General features: G+C 33.5%; 1 protein-coding gene across 5 annotated transcripts in view; it reads right to left on the bottom strand.

Moving 5' to 3' along the window:
- LOC130440858 (ras-GEF domain-containing family member 1B-like) overlaps nt 1-21,046 on the bottom strand; it is a 551,095-nt gene that overhangs the window by 18,716 nt on the left and 511,333 nt on the right. For all 5 annotated transcript variants that reach the window (XM_056774235.1, XM_056774231.1, XM_056774233.1 and 2 more), the window contains 2 exons: nt 20,550-20,648; nt 6,364-6,653 (listed from right to left, as the gene is read on the bottom strand). In XM_056774235.1, coding sequence (XP_056630213.1) covers nt 6,364-6,653; nt 20,550-20,648 — 389 coding nt within the window. The remainder of the gene's footprint in view (nt 1-6,363; nt 6,654-20,549; nt 20,649-21,046) is intronic.

Raw genomic sequence — 21,046 nt, 5'->3', positions numbered from 1 at the left:
TTGCCAGAGATCTTCATCTTCTATTTCATACGCTCCCAGGTGTAGTGCTCTGGAGTTCACTTCGACAGAATGAGGATAAAGATTTCGTCCTATATGCAACAAAATCTGCCGAATTATTTACTAGGTCTAGCGTCTTCCGAAGTTTTTTGAGGCAACAGCGCCCCGATAGGACTCTTGTTAGTATTCGTAGATTATTCTTACTTAGGTTGATACATTTCAGCACATCTACTGTGGTTATGGTTTCCCAGAAGAGTCTTTGCATATCTCAGCCCTTGTAGGTTGTCCTAATAATTGGTTTTGCTCCTATCTGTCTTAAGGTATGGGAAAATCAATTTCGCAACACCTATTTTGATGAGAAAGACAGAGTATTATTTGGAAGGGTTAAAACAGAGTATCACTAAACAAAGTAAATAGGCTTACAAGGAAACTCTGTTGAAAAATATAAATGATGATAGAAAAAAGTATCTTGTTCCTTTATTAGGTTGGAAACTTTCCAGAGAAACCTCCTACTACTTACATAGAATTATTTTTGTTAAGTTTACATCTATGTTGGCAGAATTATTTAGGGTTCTGAATATTCTGAACAACCAGAATCATATGTGTAGAAATTGATTTTATCCAAGACTAACTGAGATATCAGCGACATTGAATGTTTGTCGAATATCAGTTTTTTACGTACCATGATTTTTGAAACAATTTATAAATTGAATCACCTTTACAATTAATATAAATTTGACTCAAACTTCTCAACTTTACTGTGTGTTTAGATCTCTCAGTGTTTTAATATTCTATTTCAAATTATGTTGAGAAAGCAGCTAAAAATGGATATAGAAAATTAAAGTGACGTTTCTTTAACACCAACAGAAATTAGTACTGCTGAAGTTGCCTCATAAAATTTATTGACGGAGAAGTCAAGGAAAGTATATAATATGGCATATGAATTTTGAAATGGCAATAGGGATTATTATTCAGACGTTAAACTTCACTTCGTTAATAATAACCCTTAATTTACACTCGTGGATAATGTAATAATATGAATCTATGCATCCCTTTTTTTTAAATTTATAAAAAAATTAAAAAAATTCAGCCAAATCACATAGAAAACTGATTATATTCAACCAAATTTCTAAAGATTTTTTATATTTGAATGAATTTTCCCAACCTTCAATTGCGTAGAATATATAATATATATTTATATAGCGGTGTTCACAGTACTGTTTTTCGATACATTTTCAAAAAATAATTATGACACTATTTTGGCATAAAGTTCAGCCGTAGTATCCTGATGGTTACAACGATTTTAGCTGATAACCAACAACGTATTTGGAAAATATCTTTCAAACCATTATGAACTAGTGTCTGCGTAGTCCTCTAATTGTTCGAGATTCTTCAAACCCAACCCAAGCCCCATATAGCCATAGATCAATTTCTACTTTTATGCTTGGTTATATGTAAATAATTACATCGCCATATTCTTGAAGTCCCGTTTTGAACCTTACATTCGTCAAACTTCATATGTGAGATAATTCCCCACAAACTTGTACAGTTAAACTGGATATTAGTTTTATCGTTATTATTATTATTTTTCGATATTAATAAATAATATTAATAAGTCTATAACATCCAAAGAGTGTTCATAAATATATTTAACTCAACATAATCTCCATAGAGTAATATAAAACAGATGACGTTTGAATTAATTCATAATGACCTATAAAAACACATCGACCATTTAATACTCAACTTTCTTTATCGCCGGATTTTCAATCGAAGAAATATAATTCCAAACAAATCCCCAAACAGCTGAGACTAAGCGTCTCTTTAACAATCATTGCTTTCATATGAAGTAATCATTTGAAGTATCTATTACCCATATTCTAGATTATCCCTCAAATGTATGTTGCTCGATATTAACCACAAACAAAATCATGCCACCTTTCACTAAAAGCACTTTTGGTAGGCTACAGACAAGGAAAATACGTGGATCACACACAGTTGGCAGGACACCTAAAAAATTGCTGGATTCCTCAATCTTGAGCATCCAGAAAAGTACACCGGACAATGCTTACAGAAGGACTTCGTCAGCACTGTTAGCCCCAACGCTGGGGCTGATATCAATGTTTTAAAACGGCATGGTGGATGGAAGAATTCATCAGTGGCTGAAAAATATGTGGAAGAATCCGTCGAGAGAAATAATAAAATAGGAAGAATGATACTTTTGAACAAGTGTTGAACCAAAACCACACATCTTTCACCATTATTGAAAATAAGGACGTACATCCAATAATTCCTACAATAAATGTTTCTGGTAACAGTAGTTGCACTATTACTGTTAACATTCAAAAATTAGAATAAAAGTTGTTGATTTTTTATTTCTAATTATTTAAAATAAAGTAAAGTAAAGTAAAGTCGACTTTACAGTACAGTATGAAAAAAAGATATTGACATTCTGTTTAGTGCGCGGCCTTTCTGATCGCTTAAATAAATGGTAATTGTCAAAATATATTCACATAGCTACTGTCAACTCAATCGATGTGTATATGTAATAAGAAGAGCTATAGAAATCAAACAAATAATTTGAATTATTGGTTTTTACTAGTTTAAGGTTGGAATTCGATCATGAATTTAAAGCACACGAAGAAGATATTTTAAAGTCCACACAAGAATTCGGAACATTCCAGTCATTAATTATTCGAATATAATACGCCATGCGTATGTTATTAGAATGAATTGTTTCATAACATGAAATAATGAGTTAATGCTCATACCACTTGAGATAAAACATGAAAAGGAACTTTGGGGAGTGATTAGGGTTAGAGAAAATTTTCTGAGGGAGTAAATTTTGCCACATTTAGGCAAATAATTACATGGGAAACAAAACTAAATAGGTTTTATATAGTCCACACTTAGATAATTCTGATTCTCCTCAAGGGATGTCGTTAAAATACCGTTATATCTTTTTGAATCCATTCCTACAATGTGTACAAACTGAAACATTACTTTATTCCTCATTCCTATGTTTATTCATAGGTTTTTGAGTATGCGAGAATAACTTTTCTCTTATAATGACAAAAATTAATGGAATGAAAATGCCACATTTCCCTTCCTTTTTTTTACCTCACGTCATGTTTAGCATCAACATACTTTGAAATTTCGAATGAATAGATCACAAGTTAACAACTTGTACTGCTGCAACATTTTCGGTCATTTGTATTTGGTTCTTTTTACTCTTTCATCCATTCGATAAGCTGCGTGTCTGCGTCACTATCATTAAATTCTAATCTAAGTTCAACCAATAACAGTTGTTATTGCAACAATGAAATTCAAATGAAAGATTACACATTAATTTTCATATTTTCCAGTTTCCACGATGACGAAAGATATAGTCATTTATATCCACTCGTACTTTTATAGAATACACTAGAATCCTACAATTGTAATGAGTGCCTCATATTTTAATGTGATTTTATGGGCCAATCAAATTAGAGAAATATTCAGTATTCGTAAATAAAAAAGTGGAATCATTTTTATTAGAGGTAAGAGCTGTTGTCTGTGAATTTTAGGTACCTAAATATGAACGTGGGAGTGTATGAGTAAGAGAAATAACTCATATAGAACTGTTTAAATTTGTTTTGTCCTGTTATCTTTCTGGGAAGAATAAGAAATATTTAGTTAAATTATTAAACTAGAATATACCCTTATTTGAATACATTTCAAAGATATGTTTCTCTTTGAATAAAATTACAATTAAAATGCTTATTTTATAATGAATGAATGATGGTCCCAGAAGTACCTGTCCCAACAATATCGATATCCTTTTTATAATACGAGTAAGACTCGTCAAGCTTCTCAAAATAGCTATTAACTGCCGACATCAGCTCTTTATTGTTGGAAAATCTTTAACTGCCGAGCCATTTTCTCAAGTCTGGAGACAGGAAATAATCCGATGGGACTAAATATCGCCAATAGGGTGCATGAGGAAGCAATTCAAACTTTAATTCATTAATTTTGGTCATTGTAATAATGATTGTGTGAGCTGGTACATTGTCTTGCTAAAACTGTTTATCCTTTTGCAAGATAATCAATCAATATTATCACAAGTGCATCCCGGTTCTCACTTTTCAGTTCATCATTTTCAGTGTTCTATTGTTTCGGATGTGAAGTGATGAACCTACGTTTCATCCATGGTAATGAAACGGCGCAAAAATTCGGCTTTTCTTCTGTGAAGCTTTGACAAACACTCGATAGAAACATCTTCACGACGTTGTTTTGTTCCATTGCGAGGAAACGTGGCACCTACCTTGCGTACACTTTCTCATATTCAAATTTTTAGTTAATATGCGATGTAGCGCACTTTATGAAATGCCTATGTCTGCTAACTCGCGCACTTTAAGTCGACGATCATCCAGTACCGCTTTGAGGATTGTCTTCCACATATCTGGGGTTGTTACTTCATTTGGTCGACCATTGCGATGACCTCGCAGGTCGTACGGCCTCGTTTAAGCTCTGATACTAAATATTTTATTGTTCCAAAAGAAGGAGCAGTCTTACCCAGAGTAAAATCTAGTTCAGTTTTTATATTGGTTGGGCTAATGCCTTTCAAATTTTTGTATCGCATACCGATGACAAATTTTTGCTATGTTAACAAATTCACTGGAAACTTTCAGTATTGAGCTGCCAAACAAATACTCAACAAAGTGGCATCTTCAAACTGTATAGCTTGTATACTTTCTAAGACAGTAGTATGTTTCAAGCAACTACCGGTATCTCTAGGTCACACCAGGTACATCTGGGACCATCCTCCTAGTTATTGTTATATAATTTTTATCGAGAAAAGTTACAAGACTTCAGAAGATTTAAATAATAGTTCAATATTTGCTTTAAAATGGTCTCTCACAACCATTCACGGCTTTATATTAAGATAAGGATTCATTGGTCAGTCCTTAACATAAAATAAAACTAGTAAAAAAATTTGCATTTTGCAAATTTTCCGAAATCACTTCTGTACCGCTTTCACTGCATTTTTGTTTATAGTTTTTCAGAGATCGTGTTAATGTTATTGAAATGTTTTACAAAACTGTTAATCAAGGACCAATGTTTCCTACCTGTTTAAATTCCTACCTGTTTAAAGAAAGCTATTGCCACGCACCGGATAAGTAATCATAGCTAGATTGCGTTACTTTTACGTTACGTTACGATACCATCGTCCCTCTGTTGAGAACCGCATTCGTCAAAAATTCCTAGTAGTGTTATTCAAACTAGTGTATTGTGAAAAATGTAGTGCAGGATATATTCTGTGTCGCTCTTCTTCCTCAGTCCGTTGGTAAAAAAAAATTCTGTGCATTTAGAGATAATAAAAAGTAATTTGGCTTTTGTAAAAAGCCGACTATATTGTTGTTTTGAGGAGTGGCTTCAGATCAAAGCAGAAAGTAACTTCATTGTCTTTCGTCACTGGAGCTATTATAAATGACCCACCATTTCCTTATATTAGAATCTATTTGATAGTAAATTCTTTTGAATTTTCAGAATTTTAGAGGCTGTCTATTTATTCTCTTAAATTAATTAAAAAACCACGGCTTCTATCTTGGGTGAATACTTTTGATTTTTTCAGCTATCCATATTCGACCGCGAAGAGTTTTTCCTTCCTTATTTTTCTTCACATTTCGTAGGGTTATCAGATAGTAATACTACAATCTTGACGCTTGTAATTAAATTTCTTGAAAAAAGATTTCTGACTTTTCTGCAGTATTTAATATAAAACCTGGATATGAAACAACCCATTAGGATTGAGGTTTGTTTTTAAGTTGGATATACTGCCAAAGGAGCTCCTGAAACATTGAAATCTGTCTATGGTAATAGGGCATTAACTTTGAGGAATGTTTGTAGATTTAAAATCAAAATGAGTCAGTTAAGATCTTTGTTCCAATAGGTTATTGTGGTATTAAAATGTTTGGGATGCGATGTGCGAAAGAGAAACCTGAAAATAAGCCATCGGCTTTCTTATTCATCATGATAACGCATGCTTTTATTTACTAAAAATATTTCTATCTGTACAAATCCACCTTATTTATAAGATTTAGCACTACGGGACGTTTGATTTTCCTAAAATTGCAAAAGTGAAACGTTTCAGACAGCATTTATGACAGATCAGATAAAATCTCTGTAAAAAAACCTTCCAATAATACTACCGATTGTAAAAGAGACTAATTCTTATTTGTTTTTAATAAAATAATTCACCGTATTCTATTATCACCACTCGTATATAAAGTAGCCTGTATTATATTCCAAATTAAAATTCCATGTGCACTTGGTTTTTATTATATTGTAAGATTCCTTAATAAACGAAAAAAACAATTCACTTACCTGAAATCATAAGGAAACGTCTCTGTCCATTCGGCCAGCAATTGGACCAAATGTTCCGCAAACCGTGTCTGCGCCGTACTTCCTGTGGGTTTGCCTGCGAGACCCTGCTGCGTCTCGCACAACGTTCGAACTTTGGCCAAAAGGTCGTGGGGTTTGATGAATAATCGGGACGACAATAGAAACGCGAACAGGTAAGCTCTGTCTGGGTAATACTGATCGGTAGGTACCATATGTTGGATTAATGCATCCAATGGGCCGGAGATTAGATTTCCGTCTCGGTAGACCAGAGCCTGTAAAATAAATCGGGATTTAATTCAATTCATAATATATTATACAAACGACTATTTAACTGTTAGAGACTGATTAATTACATATAAAATAAATAAAATTTAGTAAGTAGACACAGTTTATAAATCATAAATTTACTGTCCGTTGATTCGTTCATTTGTGATATGTTGGAGTTTTGTTTGTGATGGAAGGAATAACTATTAATTAAGAAAGAGTTTAAGCATTGATTATACACTTGATACATTACAATGAATAAATTATAAGTTTCCACTTTGACCGCGTTGAACATTGAACGATGGTTTGAAACGTTGCCAATAACCATTGTTGGCTAGAAATGATTTGTTTGGTACAATTCTGATGTTTCTTTGGAAAAAGTTCACGTCTTGAAATAATATAGAAATAGACTATATATAAGATTCGGCCGCAGGATTAGTACGCTAAGCCCAAATTTATATATCAAATTAATCTTCACAACCACTGGAGACTAATAGAGACTTAATAAATACTCCAAATGAAATGTCTTCCTATTCTAAATGACAAGTTTGAAAATTACAAAAAAAATGATATTGAATTAATATGTTTAATATTGATTTAAAATAATAAATAAAACCAAGGTTACTTATTTAAAAGAAAATTTTATTGTGACGTACTGTTTAAAAATTTTATTTGATTTTATTCATGTATTCAATCGCTTGTTATATATTAATTAAACATTAAAAAATCTAAAAAATGTATCTTATATTTCTGTAACTCTCATTTAAAAATCTGAATCATCGGTGATTTCACTTGCAGTATTATCGGAGCTATAATTTTCATAGCTACAAATATCAAAATCGTGGTTATTATCGAAAGATTTGTTGGAATGTAATCACACAGCACACTCTTAACTTGCGTTGGAGTTAAGTCTTCCAGGAACCATGTTAGTTTTAGAAAATCATCTAACAGCAGCTAACCACTATTTTCCGGGCTGAACTCGATACAGTCCGTCTCAGTGGCATTCAACCACATCGAATAAAGATTATCTGCAACAACTTTTGTTTCAAAGATTTCCAGCACAGTGGAATGTGCGTTGAGTCTAAACCTTTAATTATTTTTATAAATTTTTCATTATTTTGTTTTGAAGCGTACACTTTGTAAAATAATAAAAACCTAGCGGCATTTTCACTTTGACATTTTGGGAGTCCATAAATAAGAACGTAAACTCTTGGACTGTATCAATTTTCGTTCGTATCAATCAAAGATATCAGTAGGATTCGTCGAAGACGCAAGAGCTTTTTGAATATCTGGGTGCTTAATAAATATATTCAAGGGTGGAAGTTTCCCTTTGTTGAAAAATGCAGCAATGTAGTCGCAACCCATGTAGACGTTAAAAGCGGGAAGGGCAAGACATAAAGCCGCGCCTAATTTTATTGATAGTCCATACAGTTTATATAAACCTCATCATTATTATTACTTTTGTTTGATGAACTGTTTGTCAACCAAATTCGCAAATTAGAAAATTTATGCATGTTACCTAATATAATTATTAAAACGTCAGTGTCTGCTGTTTTTATGTTAGAATAAAAACGCATGCGCAATGGCTTAAAAGGGTCGCACAGTGGGCAATCGTTGTCCACGTCTGACAAATCATGTTACGCGCTAACTCTCTTTCATTCTACAGCCGGCAACCTTTCTTTGCGGGAGGATTTAATTAGGTAGCTATATACGAGGTCTGGCTATTAAATAACGAGCCTGGTTACGAACAGGGGTTCTATTATAAAAGTTATTCTATATTTAGAAGCTCTGCCGTTTTTTGCTTTACCACTTCCATCGACTCAAATCGGGGCCATTTCAAAGCAGATCTTTTTCTAACCTTTCAAGGAAATCTGAGCAGACGTGATGGCTCAAGAGCTTTTGGCAAGAGTCAGATTTTTTGATACCAACTTCGCACAGACTTTTGTCATGTGTAATTCCTCGTGTAAAATTTTTCTAACCGTTTCTTTATTGGCGTTTATAGCGTCGGCAATCATCCGGATGCTCATTCGACAATTTGCAAGCACAATTTGGTTGATTTTGGTCATTGCTTCCGAGTTGAAACAGTCACAGGGCGATCTAGGCGCTGGTCATATTCAGTGCTCTCTCGGCCATCACTAAAGCGCTTACACCATTCAAAAACACACGCACGAGATAGAGAATTATCTCTAGGACTCTTGCAACAATTTATAGCACTCAGTCGAAGTTTATTTCAATTTAACGAGAAATTTGAGATTTATACGTTGCTCTTGTTTTTCGTCACACACGTTCGTTTCAAACCGCTACTGCACAAATACTATAATAGTGACGGAAACGTGTTTTGGGACGTGCATAGACAAGATCTAGACACCCAACGCACTACTCGTTTTTTACCCCACCCGTCTAGGGCGCCCTCTAGGCGCGCAGTTTCGTTGTTTAATAGCCAGACCTCGCATGATAATTATTAGCCAAAAATTAGCTTTAATTTAATAATATAATCAATAGATGTACGTTATGAACGTATGAATGTATCGAAATCATACCTTTTTACACCTGGTTGCGAAGAGGAGCGGCCAGGTGCGCAACGGCAACCATAAATTTTTAGAAGCTTTTGTCGTGAAGTAGTCGAGCTTTTATTTAAAAAGCAAGTGAACGAAACTATTTCCCAATTAAAAATACTTATGACCAAATTTTGATAGGCAATCTCCTATAAACATATAGAACATGAATATTTTTGATAGCATTGGAGGTATTGAAATCGATCTGGATTTTTACATGGAACTTAAGTTCATTAATTGAAATATTAACGGTTTCTGTCTCTAGAAAACTTTTTATTAAATCCAATAACAAATGATTTTCTTTAATTTACTCTTGTTAACTTTGCCGGTGAAAATTATTCTTCATTTCAAGTTTCTGAGAACAATAAAATTGGCTTGCAATCAACATAAATACCCTGATTTGGGATTGTCTTGCGAAATGTAGTACATTTCACAAAAATAAAATAGTCGTATCTTAATTAAAGCTTAGAGAGAGAATATCGGGAGATTATTTTATGTTGATAGTGGAAAATTAATGTAGGATATAGTTTCTCTGTATTTTAGAGATGACTCTGCGAAAAATTTTCTTCACAGGGTCACTCAGCCTGTCAATTGAGATGTTTTTTTGTGGTAGTATGGTTTATTAGGCGTAGAGATGACTTGATGTGTGTGTTTGCTATCTATTGCACATGGAATTGAATTTGGAGTTTGAAAAAAAAACAAAATAAAATAACTCGACGGAAGAAGACTGTGTAGGGTGGTAGAGACTGTGTAGAAGGACGGATACAGCTGGGTCATAGAGAAACCACAGAAACCCTGTAACACTAACAAGCGGAGAAGTAATGGCCATAGGGTAATTGTCGAGAAAGGCTAGGGAATTTTCGGAAATTCTTAGACAGTTGATAGCAACCAACTTGAAGAATAGAGAAGTAGTTCAGTGAGCAGTAGCATGAAATAGGAATCGGTATTGCGAATCGTTTAGAGGGCTCACAATTGGAGTTATGTTGGGTAGTACCTAAGAATTGACTGGTCTCAGGACAAAAGCATTTTAAGGTGACTTGGTAGTGTGCAGTAGACATGAGCTAATTTTGAAATATGAAACAATGTACAGCTTTATTTTGATCATAATTAATAATAAATCTTATACAATTCTAAATCAATTCAGTACTATTATTTCTATTTTTCAAATGCACGGATTCATCGATATAGGGTGACCCAATTTAGAGGTATAACGTCATCGTTGATTTTGTTTAAGGGCAGTACTGTCACTTTGATAGCTTTATAAGGAGTATAAATATCGAATTTCAATTCCTTATCAATTCAAAAATGTCATATCTTGTATGTATCATAATTTTATGAAAAACCCATAATCTAGACACCGAGTTTGCAATAAATGAGCAAACATTTTTAGGTTAGAAATATCGATTATTAGTAGAGTCACTTCTTTTAGAGAAATCGCTCGAAATGGTTTACTAAACTGGAATGCACAGAAGTGAAATTCTACATATTATTGTATATAGAGATAGATGAAACTGAAATAGGAAGAAAATTTATGAGAAATGGACATGTAACAAAAACAACTAGTTAGCGACAAAATGCTTCTAGACAAGATATTAAAATGAATATAATATTCAAGAAAATCCTAATATCCCTACCAAACAAACAAAGTGCATAAATTGGCATCCATCAAAACTCACAAACCTTTAAAAATTTATAAAAAATAGTATTACCAAAATTCAAGACCTTGCAGAAAGAGTCTAGCGCTTTTCAGGAAAACGAGATTTTTCTCATCTTATCTCGCTTCTCCGCAACTAAATAAGAAGTTTTGGAAAATCTTAAAGGTGGTACCGAGACAACATACAGGGCAACCCGAAATTATTGTTCTTAGTCTCATACTGAACACACTGTTTATAGTACCACTAGTCCATCACTTACAGTTACAATGTTTGTCGCGAAAATTAATTCCAGTGGGGAGGAAAATTCCTTGACAGAAATCCTCATATTGAGTCCTTGACTACAAAACTATATAGTGGGTTGTAAGGAATTGGCCCTGTGTCCCTATTTAGGCTGTTTTTACATTTAGTAATTTCAATGCTTTCAAATGAATCCAACAATTTAACATTATTAATACTTATGTCATGATTATAACTGGCAGCAGTGATCGAGAATATTCGATTTTTCGGTCCGTCCATATTTTAAATTAACTCTTTAAACTGGACATCAACGTATCTCTTGGTCTGCCCAATATACTTCCTTTCACAATTATCATAGTCCATCTCATATATATCATTCTTTTCCAATTGTGGCATTTCATCCTTAGTATTACCCAACAATTGTTTCAATATATTGTTGAACCAATTTAAAACCCACTCTGTTAAATATTCCTTTGTATAAACAGGATTGAATAGTACCAAAGCAAATTTTTCTTGTTTTCCTCAAACCTATGACGGTTAATTAATCTATTTACAATTCACTTATCATAACCATTAAGTACAGCTACATCCTTAATAAATGTCCTATCCTCATTGTATATTTCAATGTTAAGTGGAATTTAATGATATACCAGGAAATGTTAGATACAATGGAAAGAATCAGCTGGAATGTACCTGCATGTAGCGGTGTTTTCCCTAGGTTTGCCTTTTTTCGTATTGAATATGGCGAAAATATCATCCACATAACTGTACAATACCCTGGGAAAATACTGAAACTCTTAATTGATTTGCTTTTTAAAATAACTTATGAAAAGTCCAGCCATAAATGAAGATAGGCAATTGCTCATTGCTGTTCCTTCGTCTTGATTGTACTGGAAATGGTTTTGCTCCATACATATTTTTGTTAACTATAAATATTTTTCAATGACTTCGATTACATTAGCTCCCAAATAATTAGATCTCAATAAGTCCTCAAGGTACTCCAAGATCTGCAGGATCGGCGTACTGGGAAATAATGAACTTACATCAAAGGAGATTAAAATTTCCCCATCTTCAATTTCTGTAGTTTTCACCTTGTTGATAAATTCTAACGAATTCTTCACGGAAAAATATCATGTTTGATGGGTAGGTTTTCAAACTCCTTCGTTAACTATCGGCAGATATTATAACTAGGTGTAAAAATTGTTGAAGCAATAGTTCTTATAGCCTTACCAGGTTAATGAATTTTGGAAAGGGAATGAAGATTTGACATTGTTGGGTTACTTACGGACAACTTATACCAGGTTTTATTCGAAACATTAGAAAAGGTCTACATAGAAAACAATATAATTTAGGATACTCTGGTGATCATCTGGGAACTATTTTATTGCAAATTTCAAATAAACTTAATAACCGAGTATGATTTTTTCACATTTTTAATTCAACTTGTTAACACTTCTTACGGTAACGTCTATCTATTATTCTATATTAAAAAATTCTATATTATATTATTTAATTTATATAACCATTATTTAGAATAAAAATACTAGACAAGATAACTGGTAACAAGACGAGATCGAGACTTAAATGAGACTCAATTTTTGGGAAAAATTGAGACAAATCTAGCAATTACTAATTAAACGCTTCATTCAGGAAGACAGTTTACAGTAGCTTGCTTCAGCCAACACCCAACAAGCTCAGTAGTCTAAACAGTTTTGTGTTATATACTTAATTACATGCTAGTCTGTGATTCACTTGCAACTTGAATTCCATACCACATATGGTGTTGATCCTTTTACAGCCCAAAAGATAACAAGATTGTTCACAAAATCATCAGTGTTGGATAGATATATAAAAAGCGACGGCATGTCCATCTTCAATTTTGAAAATATAAACCTTTAAAATCGGTTAATTATTTTTCAAATGGCCCATATATTCATAATAATAAACTGCAAATATATCTTAACAGTACGTAAAAATGCTGCATACTGTATATTTACCTATGGTATTAATTCGATGTAGCTCACAATTATGAAGCGCCTCGAACACATTGAAATCGCTCTTATTCCTATACGTATTAAACGAGAAAACAATGACCGCTATTTTTCAAGCTGACGTCGTAGCTTCTACACTATGGACAAAATTTCTTATTTGCGTGGGCAGCCTACGAACGATGGAAACCCCGAGCACGATTTGAATATTAGAACAGCGTTTCCCGAATATTATTTTTAATTTATTAGAATAATAAATTTAATCGTATACCTAGACCGCGCAAATAAATTTGCTCTGATTTGATAGTAAATGAGAAAATAATTAAGCTTATTTCATGAAAAAAACATTAGGAGATTTCCTAAAGACATGGAATTTTAATAAGGTTGAATAATAATGGATAGAAGAAAGTACGGGATGAAATTCTATATACGAAATAAAATACAAACGTCAGGAAAGATGGAAAATGTTAGAACAAACTACAGTAAACTAACCTAAAGCCGACGCATGATTATATAGAAGAGGAGGGATAAGGAAAGTTTTATATCGTTGTTTTTATGTCTGTCATTAATTTTATTTCTATATTCTTTATGTTTATCCTTTATCATTACGATTATAGATTATTGTAATCCCTCAAAGCTGCTACATTAGCAATTAATTGATAATAACAATACGTGTTTATTGAAATCAATTTATAAGTATAACTTCCAGTAGTAATTGTACCAGTAATATTGTTCACTTTGTATAGTACGGTTATGATATTAATTACTTGTACAATTTTTCTTTTTTAACCCTTTTGATCTGGGCCATTTAAAAGCGTTGCTATATTACGGTGCTCAATTGGAAGAAAAAAGCAAATTCTTAAATAATTACGGCCTATAAATATTATAAATTCGTTTGACGAAACCAAAATATCAACTCCACGTGTATCCACGTTTTAAAATCTCGCGAAACAACGCAGTTGTTCGTATTTGAATAAAAGAAATTCAATTTATGAAGAAGGTGTGGCGACTCGGAAAGCATCTAGTGATGCTTAGCAAAAAAAAGCTCGCAGAGGAACCACCTGACTCGGAAGCAGTTGAGTCCAATAAGAGGCGCTGTAAGTCAAGATCAGACTCAAACGTCTCGTGTCAGCTGACCGACGCCACCTGAGTTTGAAAGCATTTTTTTTCTTCAGAGCCACATATGTATTTAGTTGTAAATTTCATTTTAGTTTAGGCTTTTTTATATTGAGGTTATCATATGTTTTGAAAATTTAATTACTGTGTTTTCTAGCATAAAAATTTTGAACGGCTTGGGTGAGCCATTGCACAAAACAGGTTGGGAAACACTGCTCTAACTTGTTATTTATGTAACCTCATATTTTTTTCACAGCTGTGATGTCATCACCGTCGCTCATATAAACTGTGACCGTTTATTGACGTAATGAACGACTCATGTAAAATTCGGGATTTGAAATTCAAAAAAAAATATTCTGATCTGACATCTGATCGTAGTGAAAATTCGTTAAATTCACCTGACATGTTATGTATGTATGTATGTATGTATTTAAGGTCTCGTATACACTGCGACCTAAGGGATCTATTGTGTCCCCCTTTCTTGCTGCAATACTGGGGAACCCAGTGTTTACAACTGATATTTTAATCCCACTCCTTTTAGAAAGTCCAGAATGTAAAATGGCTGTAGCTGCCAGAGATCTTCGTCTTCTATTCCATACGATCCCAGTTGTACTGCTCTGGAGTTCCTTAGTGTTTCACTCTTCGACAGAATGTGGATAGAGATTTCGTTCTCTGCAACAAAATCTGCACGCCACATTATCTGCCAGGTCTAGCGTCTTCAGTTGTTAGTTAGGGCGACAGGGTTCCGATAGAACACCTGTTAGTATTCGCAGTTTGTTTTTATTTGGTATGGTACATTCAGCAGATCTACTCTGGTTATAGTTTCCCAGAAGAGTCTTTGCTTGTCTCAGCCCTTGTATGTTGTCCCAATAATTGGTTTTGTTCCTATCTACCTTGTTTACTAGTACTTTTTCCATTGTTCTGTAGCTTATACCTCAGAAGGGTTCGGGTCCAATGTAGGGCTTGACTTCCCCCGCTTTAGCGAGCTTATCAGATATTTCATTTCCCTTCTCTCCGGTGTGTCCCGGAATCCATTGTAGGGTAATTTTATTTTTCTTACCTAGCTCGTTCAATTTTTCTAGGTAATCCCAACGAGTTTGGATTTTATGATATTTGAGCTTAGTTCCTCTCTAGATTGAATTGAACACATTTTTCAATTGCCTCTGACATGATCTATGTATCTTTGATTTGGGGACTTCTATACTGACTACGAGAACTCCGTTGTAATATTATGTGTCTTGAATTTGTATGGACTGCAACGCATTCATGCAACTGGGTTCCATTATTGCAGCTCAAAATTCTATTTACTTATTTTAAAAAAGTAGAATTTTTTCTCCGAGGTTAAAGTCTTGGCTAGCCTTCGGACTGGCATTTTAGGAAGATATGCAACTTTTATACTTTTACAAATGGATGTTATAGTGAATATTTAGGGTAATTTCTAGCATCAAGTAGAAAGTGAATACGACTTGTACTTCTCGTTTAATTCAGAAAAACACAAAAATAACGTATTTTCCAAAAAAGATGTGATTTTGATCTGATAATCTATAAAATTCTTTTATGCGGCATCATACTTCTCCTTTGATTTCATAGCTAGCAAAGTTTTCATTGTCCTTGCGGCTAACTCTAATATGTTATAGTTTATTTCAGAAGTGTATAGAGCAATAAAATCTCATTAGGTATGCAAAGGGACCACAGAGTGACCCAACGAATATTTAAGCCACTTTCATAGTTTGGCATTGATTTCATTGTAAATGAATCAAGTGCAGGTAGTACCACCCGGGTTAGGGTCAATTTATGGGTTTAGCCTATTGTTATCCATTCACAAACACTGAAAATATTGTGCCAAAGGCGTGCCGGTAGGATACTCGTAAAAAGGAAAGAATTTTACTTTAATAGAATAAAAATTGGGGATTATGTACATAATATCAGTTACACTTATTTTTTTATTGAACATTATACAAAAAATACATTATACAGAAATTAAATTATAAAAAATCATAATACTCTTCGTTATCTGAGGAACTGCCATCTCCTCTTGACGTTATAATTAACGGGTCAGCGGTCCGATCGATCAAATAGTCAAGATCCCACATTTTTTCCTCTTCTTTAATGAAATGCTGGACTGCTTTTCACCAGTTCTCTGGTGTCACCTCCTTAATGGCTTGATCAAACATTAGCTTAACGTCTTTCATTTTGAATGTCGTGTTGTGTCTTGCTACAAATCCTTTCACTTGTGCCCATATAAGTTCTATAGCATTTTGTTCGCAATGAAATGCCGGTGTGCGAAGCACAGTTACATTGTTTTTCTGCTATATCTTCCACGGCGTATTTTATAAAACGATGTTTGTGTAAATTTGCTATAGCTAATAGTTCTTTTTTTATCAAATTATCTTCAAATTCAATACTTTTGGTTGTTAACCACTCAATAATTTCTTGTTTTCTCCAAGATGAAGTTGGAGTTTTCTCTTTACATTGAGATAATTTGCGTTATCTATAACTACTATTGAATCAGCCGGAAAAAATTTTATCATTTCACCAAAATAGTCCCCAAAAACATCCGAAACCATGTCCCCATGGTAATCTCCCGTATGGCACGATTGAAAGGTTAGCAAACCTTCTTTTAAAAATCCCTCTTCGCTTTCAATATGGACGATTATTAGCCTTTTCCCTTTACCTAAAGACACCTTATTAAACGTTGACAGGCCTTCCATGAAAGCTTGGTGAGCACTGGTTATATTATTGCCACATTTTTAGTACTATATAACCTTCATTAATCCACGTCTTATCAAGATTTTCTTTTGCTCTGTTCTGTACTGCTTTATACTTCTTAAGTATTTTCGTCGCCAGCAAACAATTTCATCGCTTTCCAGTAAAAGTGCTTTACGGTTGTACTTTTCCCAGGCAAAATTCATATTTCTCAAAGTGGTCCATAAAAGTTTTTTTGTTATCATCGGAATACTGTCATCCTGGCCAAGCTCCATTAAAATCTCATCTAGGATAGGTATTTCTTTTTTAAAATAAAAAGAGTGAACTTTTCCTCGAATTACACTTTTGGTGTCTTCATCAAGGACTTTTACTGGTCTGCCTGGACTTCTTGGGAGGTTCCACTTGGCCTGCTATCTTTCTCCTCCGCAATAATTTAAAAACGGTGGACTTTCCAACTCCAGTCATTCGGGAACATCGGTCGACAGTTTCTTGTACAGTATATTTCGGGTAATCGTATTTTATGCAATCGTGTACATTTTAAATAATAAGTTTTTCATTCACTGATAGTGGAGAATTATTAGAATATCTTTTCGTTGGGGTAAAAGTCGCCATTTTATTACTAATCTGATAATACTGTGAAGACTCTTTGCGGCTTAACAGCAAATACTGATGCGTTAAAGTTAACAAACATATTTATAAAGGTCTAAAAATTTTGGGTAAGGCACCATTGCCCTAACGACGCATGATTAAGCCGAATCTGAAATAGGGTTCGAATTAGGTTCGAATTAGGCAGAGGCACTAATAGAAGGTTAAATGGTACCTGTTAAACGCAAAACGTAACTTTATAAACTACTACCTAAGTAATCCCTACATAATATTTCCAGACCTACACCTATGGCCGACACCGAAATCGAGCCGAACTGGAAGGAATTCCCCATTTTATTGCTCCATACATTTCTGAAATAGACTATAGGAGTAGTACTGGTATGTATTTCGACTTTATAAAAGCAATGGTACTATTTATTTTGACTTTCTAGATATACTATAATGTTAAGACTAGGTTGTACTAGTTTATTCTAGAGTGTGCATGATACAAATAATAACCATCTTTTGATCGTACTCCAATTTGAACAAAAAACGGATTCAAGACTCAACTATAACATTAAGATATACATCTTCTTGAATTTTTCTAAGAAGAATGTTGAATACTACAAACATATAGTGCTTTATGTTAAGCCTTATCAATAGTTTTAGCAGCGTCTGCCAAATAATTATTTTAAAAGCCAATTTTTTGATACCTTTGGTTATATAAGTTATATAAAATAGTCTGTATCACTTTACGATAACTGTATACTGAACAATTGGTATCTTTAATATTTGTTTTGTCTTTGATTCCTTCAGGTAGAATCGATGAATGTTCATGACGGATTAAACTGTTTAAGGAACATGTTTTCGAGTTAACGTCCGAGTAGTCAAGGGCTTACCATGTTCTACAAGTTTGTCGACATATGCAGCTGTCTTAAAACTTTAAAGACAACAAGATCAGCGTTAAACTTTGTAACAAGCAATTCATAATAGAATGTTTACTATCCGTAAAATCTATTTATCTTTCTTGAGTAATCGTTTTATAAATGTTTAACACATTAATACATCAAACGCGAAATTGTATATTATTTGTGGAATAATATTTTTTTTTTAATTTGATTAAAGCAAAAGTATGTGGTAATTCAAATATTTGATCTGAATTATTTATGTTTTTATCTTAGAAAATGAAATAAAATCACTTTGTGAAAAAAGTACCGTATAAATTCAAGTTAATAGAACATAAAACCTCATCCAACCGCTGGAATTCGCCTTGGTATATTTCTAATTATATCTTGAGAAACTCTCACAAACTGTTCAATAAAATTAGAATGGTTCAACAGAGAGCGTAAGATATAGAGAGATGGTTAAATAACAAAATTTCAATTGAAGTATGGTAACAAGAAATGTTCATTGCGAATTATGGTCAGTTTTTTATATTCTTTGAACAGGTACTTGTGTTGCTTAAGGTCTTAACGAATAACAAAATTCTTCCGCTTTCTGTAGATACTTCTTAGCGATACCTGCTACAGGCAATTATTCTCAAACTTTGCCGATAAAATCGTTCACCTGCAAACAAATCATCTAAACGCAAATATTGTAGTCACTGGTGACTTTAATGTTTATCACGTCAACTGATTGAATTTTTCCAACAGAATTTACGATGAACGGTGGGAAGCTGAAAATTTTGCAAACAGTCACGGACTGACACAACTTATCAATAAACCAACCATAGTCCCCGATCGAGATAATGGCTTTGCTAGCCTCTTTGGCCTATTTCTAACAACAGACCCTGATCTGTATAACGCCTACATGCACTACTCAAAACATCAGGTCACAAACTAATTTCAGCAATGTGTTAATAAAAAATTCAAACTCAGGATCCATTTAGATCATGTGAAGTTTGGTATTATTGATCGGCCAAATAAAAATATCTAAAGGTCTTCCTTTTTATGTTTTCTTGGATATATTTGATATTTGCTTCAATAATGACCCTTCAATGTGTGCAAATCAGATTTCTGAGGTACTTTTGGCAGGAATAGTAGCCTATATTCCTTACACCTTCAACGGCTTTGCAGACAATAATCCGTGGCTAGATAAAAACTGCCCTAGAGCTGTCAACTACAAAAATTCTGCTTATCGTAATTGGCGCTAAAATCCTACTACCGAAAATCGTTCAAACGTTCAAACGACCATATATGCTTACAAGGAACGATATAATGAGAGAGTGAAAAACAACTCTTCAATTGTCCAAATGGATTAAAGTCTTTCTGGCCAGCCAATGCTTTTATAAGTCAAAAATTGACTGGAAATGGGCCAATGACAGTAACTGCAAAAAAAACAAATTTGTTGGGTTGCATGTTTGCTTCAAAGTCAACTCTTGGTTAGCGGGGAAAACTACCACACAGCCTGCCAGGAGTTGGTTCATCGATGTCTGAAATAGAATTGCGACAGTTCTTAAAGGGTTGGACATCAATAGAGCCACCAGTCTAGATGTAATACCACAAATCGTATTGAAGAAAAGCGCAACTGAACTAATAGGTCTCTTTCCTTAAAATTGGAGAGTTCCTTGGGTTCAACCCACACCAAAAAGGAAAAAAGATGGTTCCCAGTTATTGCCAAGGTCATGGAGATATTCGCTACCCAGCAAATCTTAAGTCTGCTAACTAACATCAGCGACCATCAATACGGCTTTCATAAACATAGATCAATCGGGAATATCCAGGCTTATGACACCAACATATGGACTAAAGCCTTTAACCTTCCGTCACGAAGGTCTGCATCCCTTTAACCTCTACATCAGGCAACTTTGTTACTTTTTATTCTCTTGTAATTGCTGAGGAATGAAAAGTAGAGATTTAGCATAATACACCTCAACATATTGTATTTGGTTTATGTATTTTGTGTTGAAAATTAAAGTATCTTGTAGTGTTAGAAATTTTACATAAATTAGTAAACAACAATATCAACGTTTACTTAGCATCAATCCCCTTCTATTATTTGTGGCGATTCATTTTGAGATTCTTAAAAAATTGTAATATAAAAGTATTTACTCATTCACTTACATTTTCTTGTTGGAAAGTAGACTCCGCAGATCCGTCTTGACCAGCTTCCCCGTTGAATATATTGGCAAAACTTTTTGTTTGCGGAGTTTGAGGTAAGCTCTGGAATGTGAAAAATAAGATTGAATTATATGCTTTCATTAGAAAAAATGACTATTTCTATTACATACAGACTGTTGAACTAACTTTGGAATATTTTTGATCTTCGTAAAAATATTTCTACAAATTAATAGTAGGAAGCAACATAATTTGGTATCATTGAAATATTTCTTACTATTATTATACTTACTATATTATAGTACTTAGATAAGCAATTTGTGAAATTGGAACTAGTAGATTATTTAGTTTCGCTCAACAGTATTTGACATGGACGATCAGGTTATATAATTGGATTCTTATAACTGTTATATAAATGGGATTTTTTGTATTTAAGTTTAACGTAAATCAACAGCTCTGGTCATTGGTATAGAAACAATAATTGCATAAGCTTATTTGAAGTA

Source organism: Diorhabda sublineata, chromosome 2 (assembly GCF_026230105.1).
Source record: "Diorhabda sublineata isolate icDioSubl1.1 chromosome 2, icDioSubl1.1, whole genome shotgun sequence".
In the NCBI taxonomy this organism is placed as follows: Eukaryota; Metazoa; Arthropoda; class Insecta; order Coleoptera; family Chrysomelidae; genus Diorhabda; species Diorhabda sublineata.
This window is presented reverse-complemented; position numbering and strand designations above follow the sequence as displayed.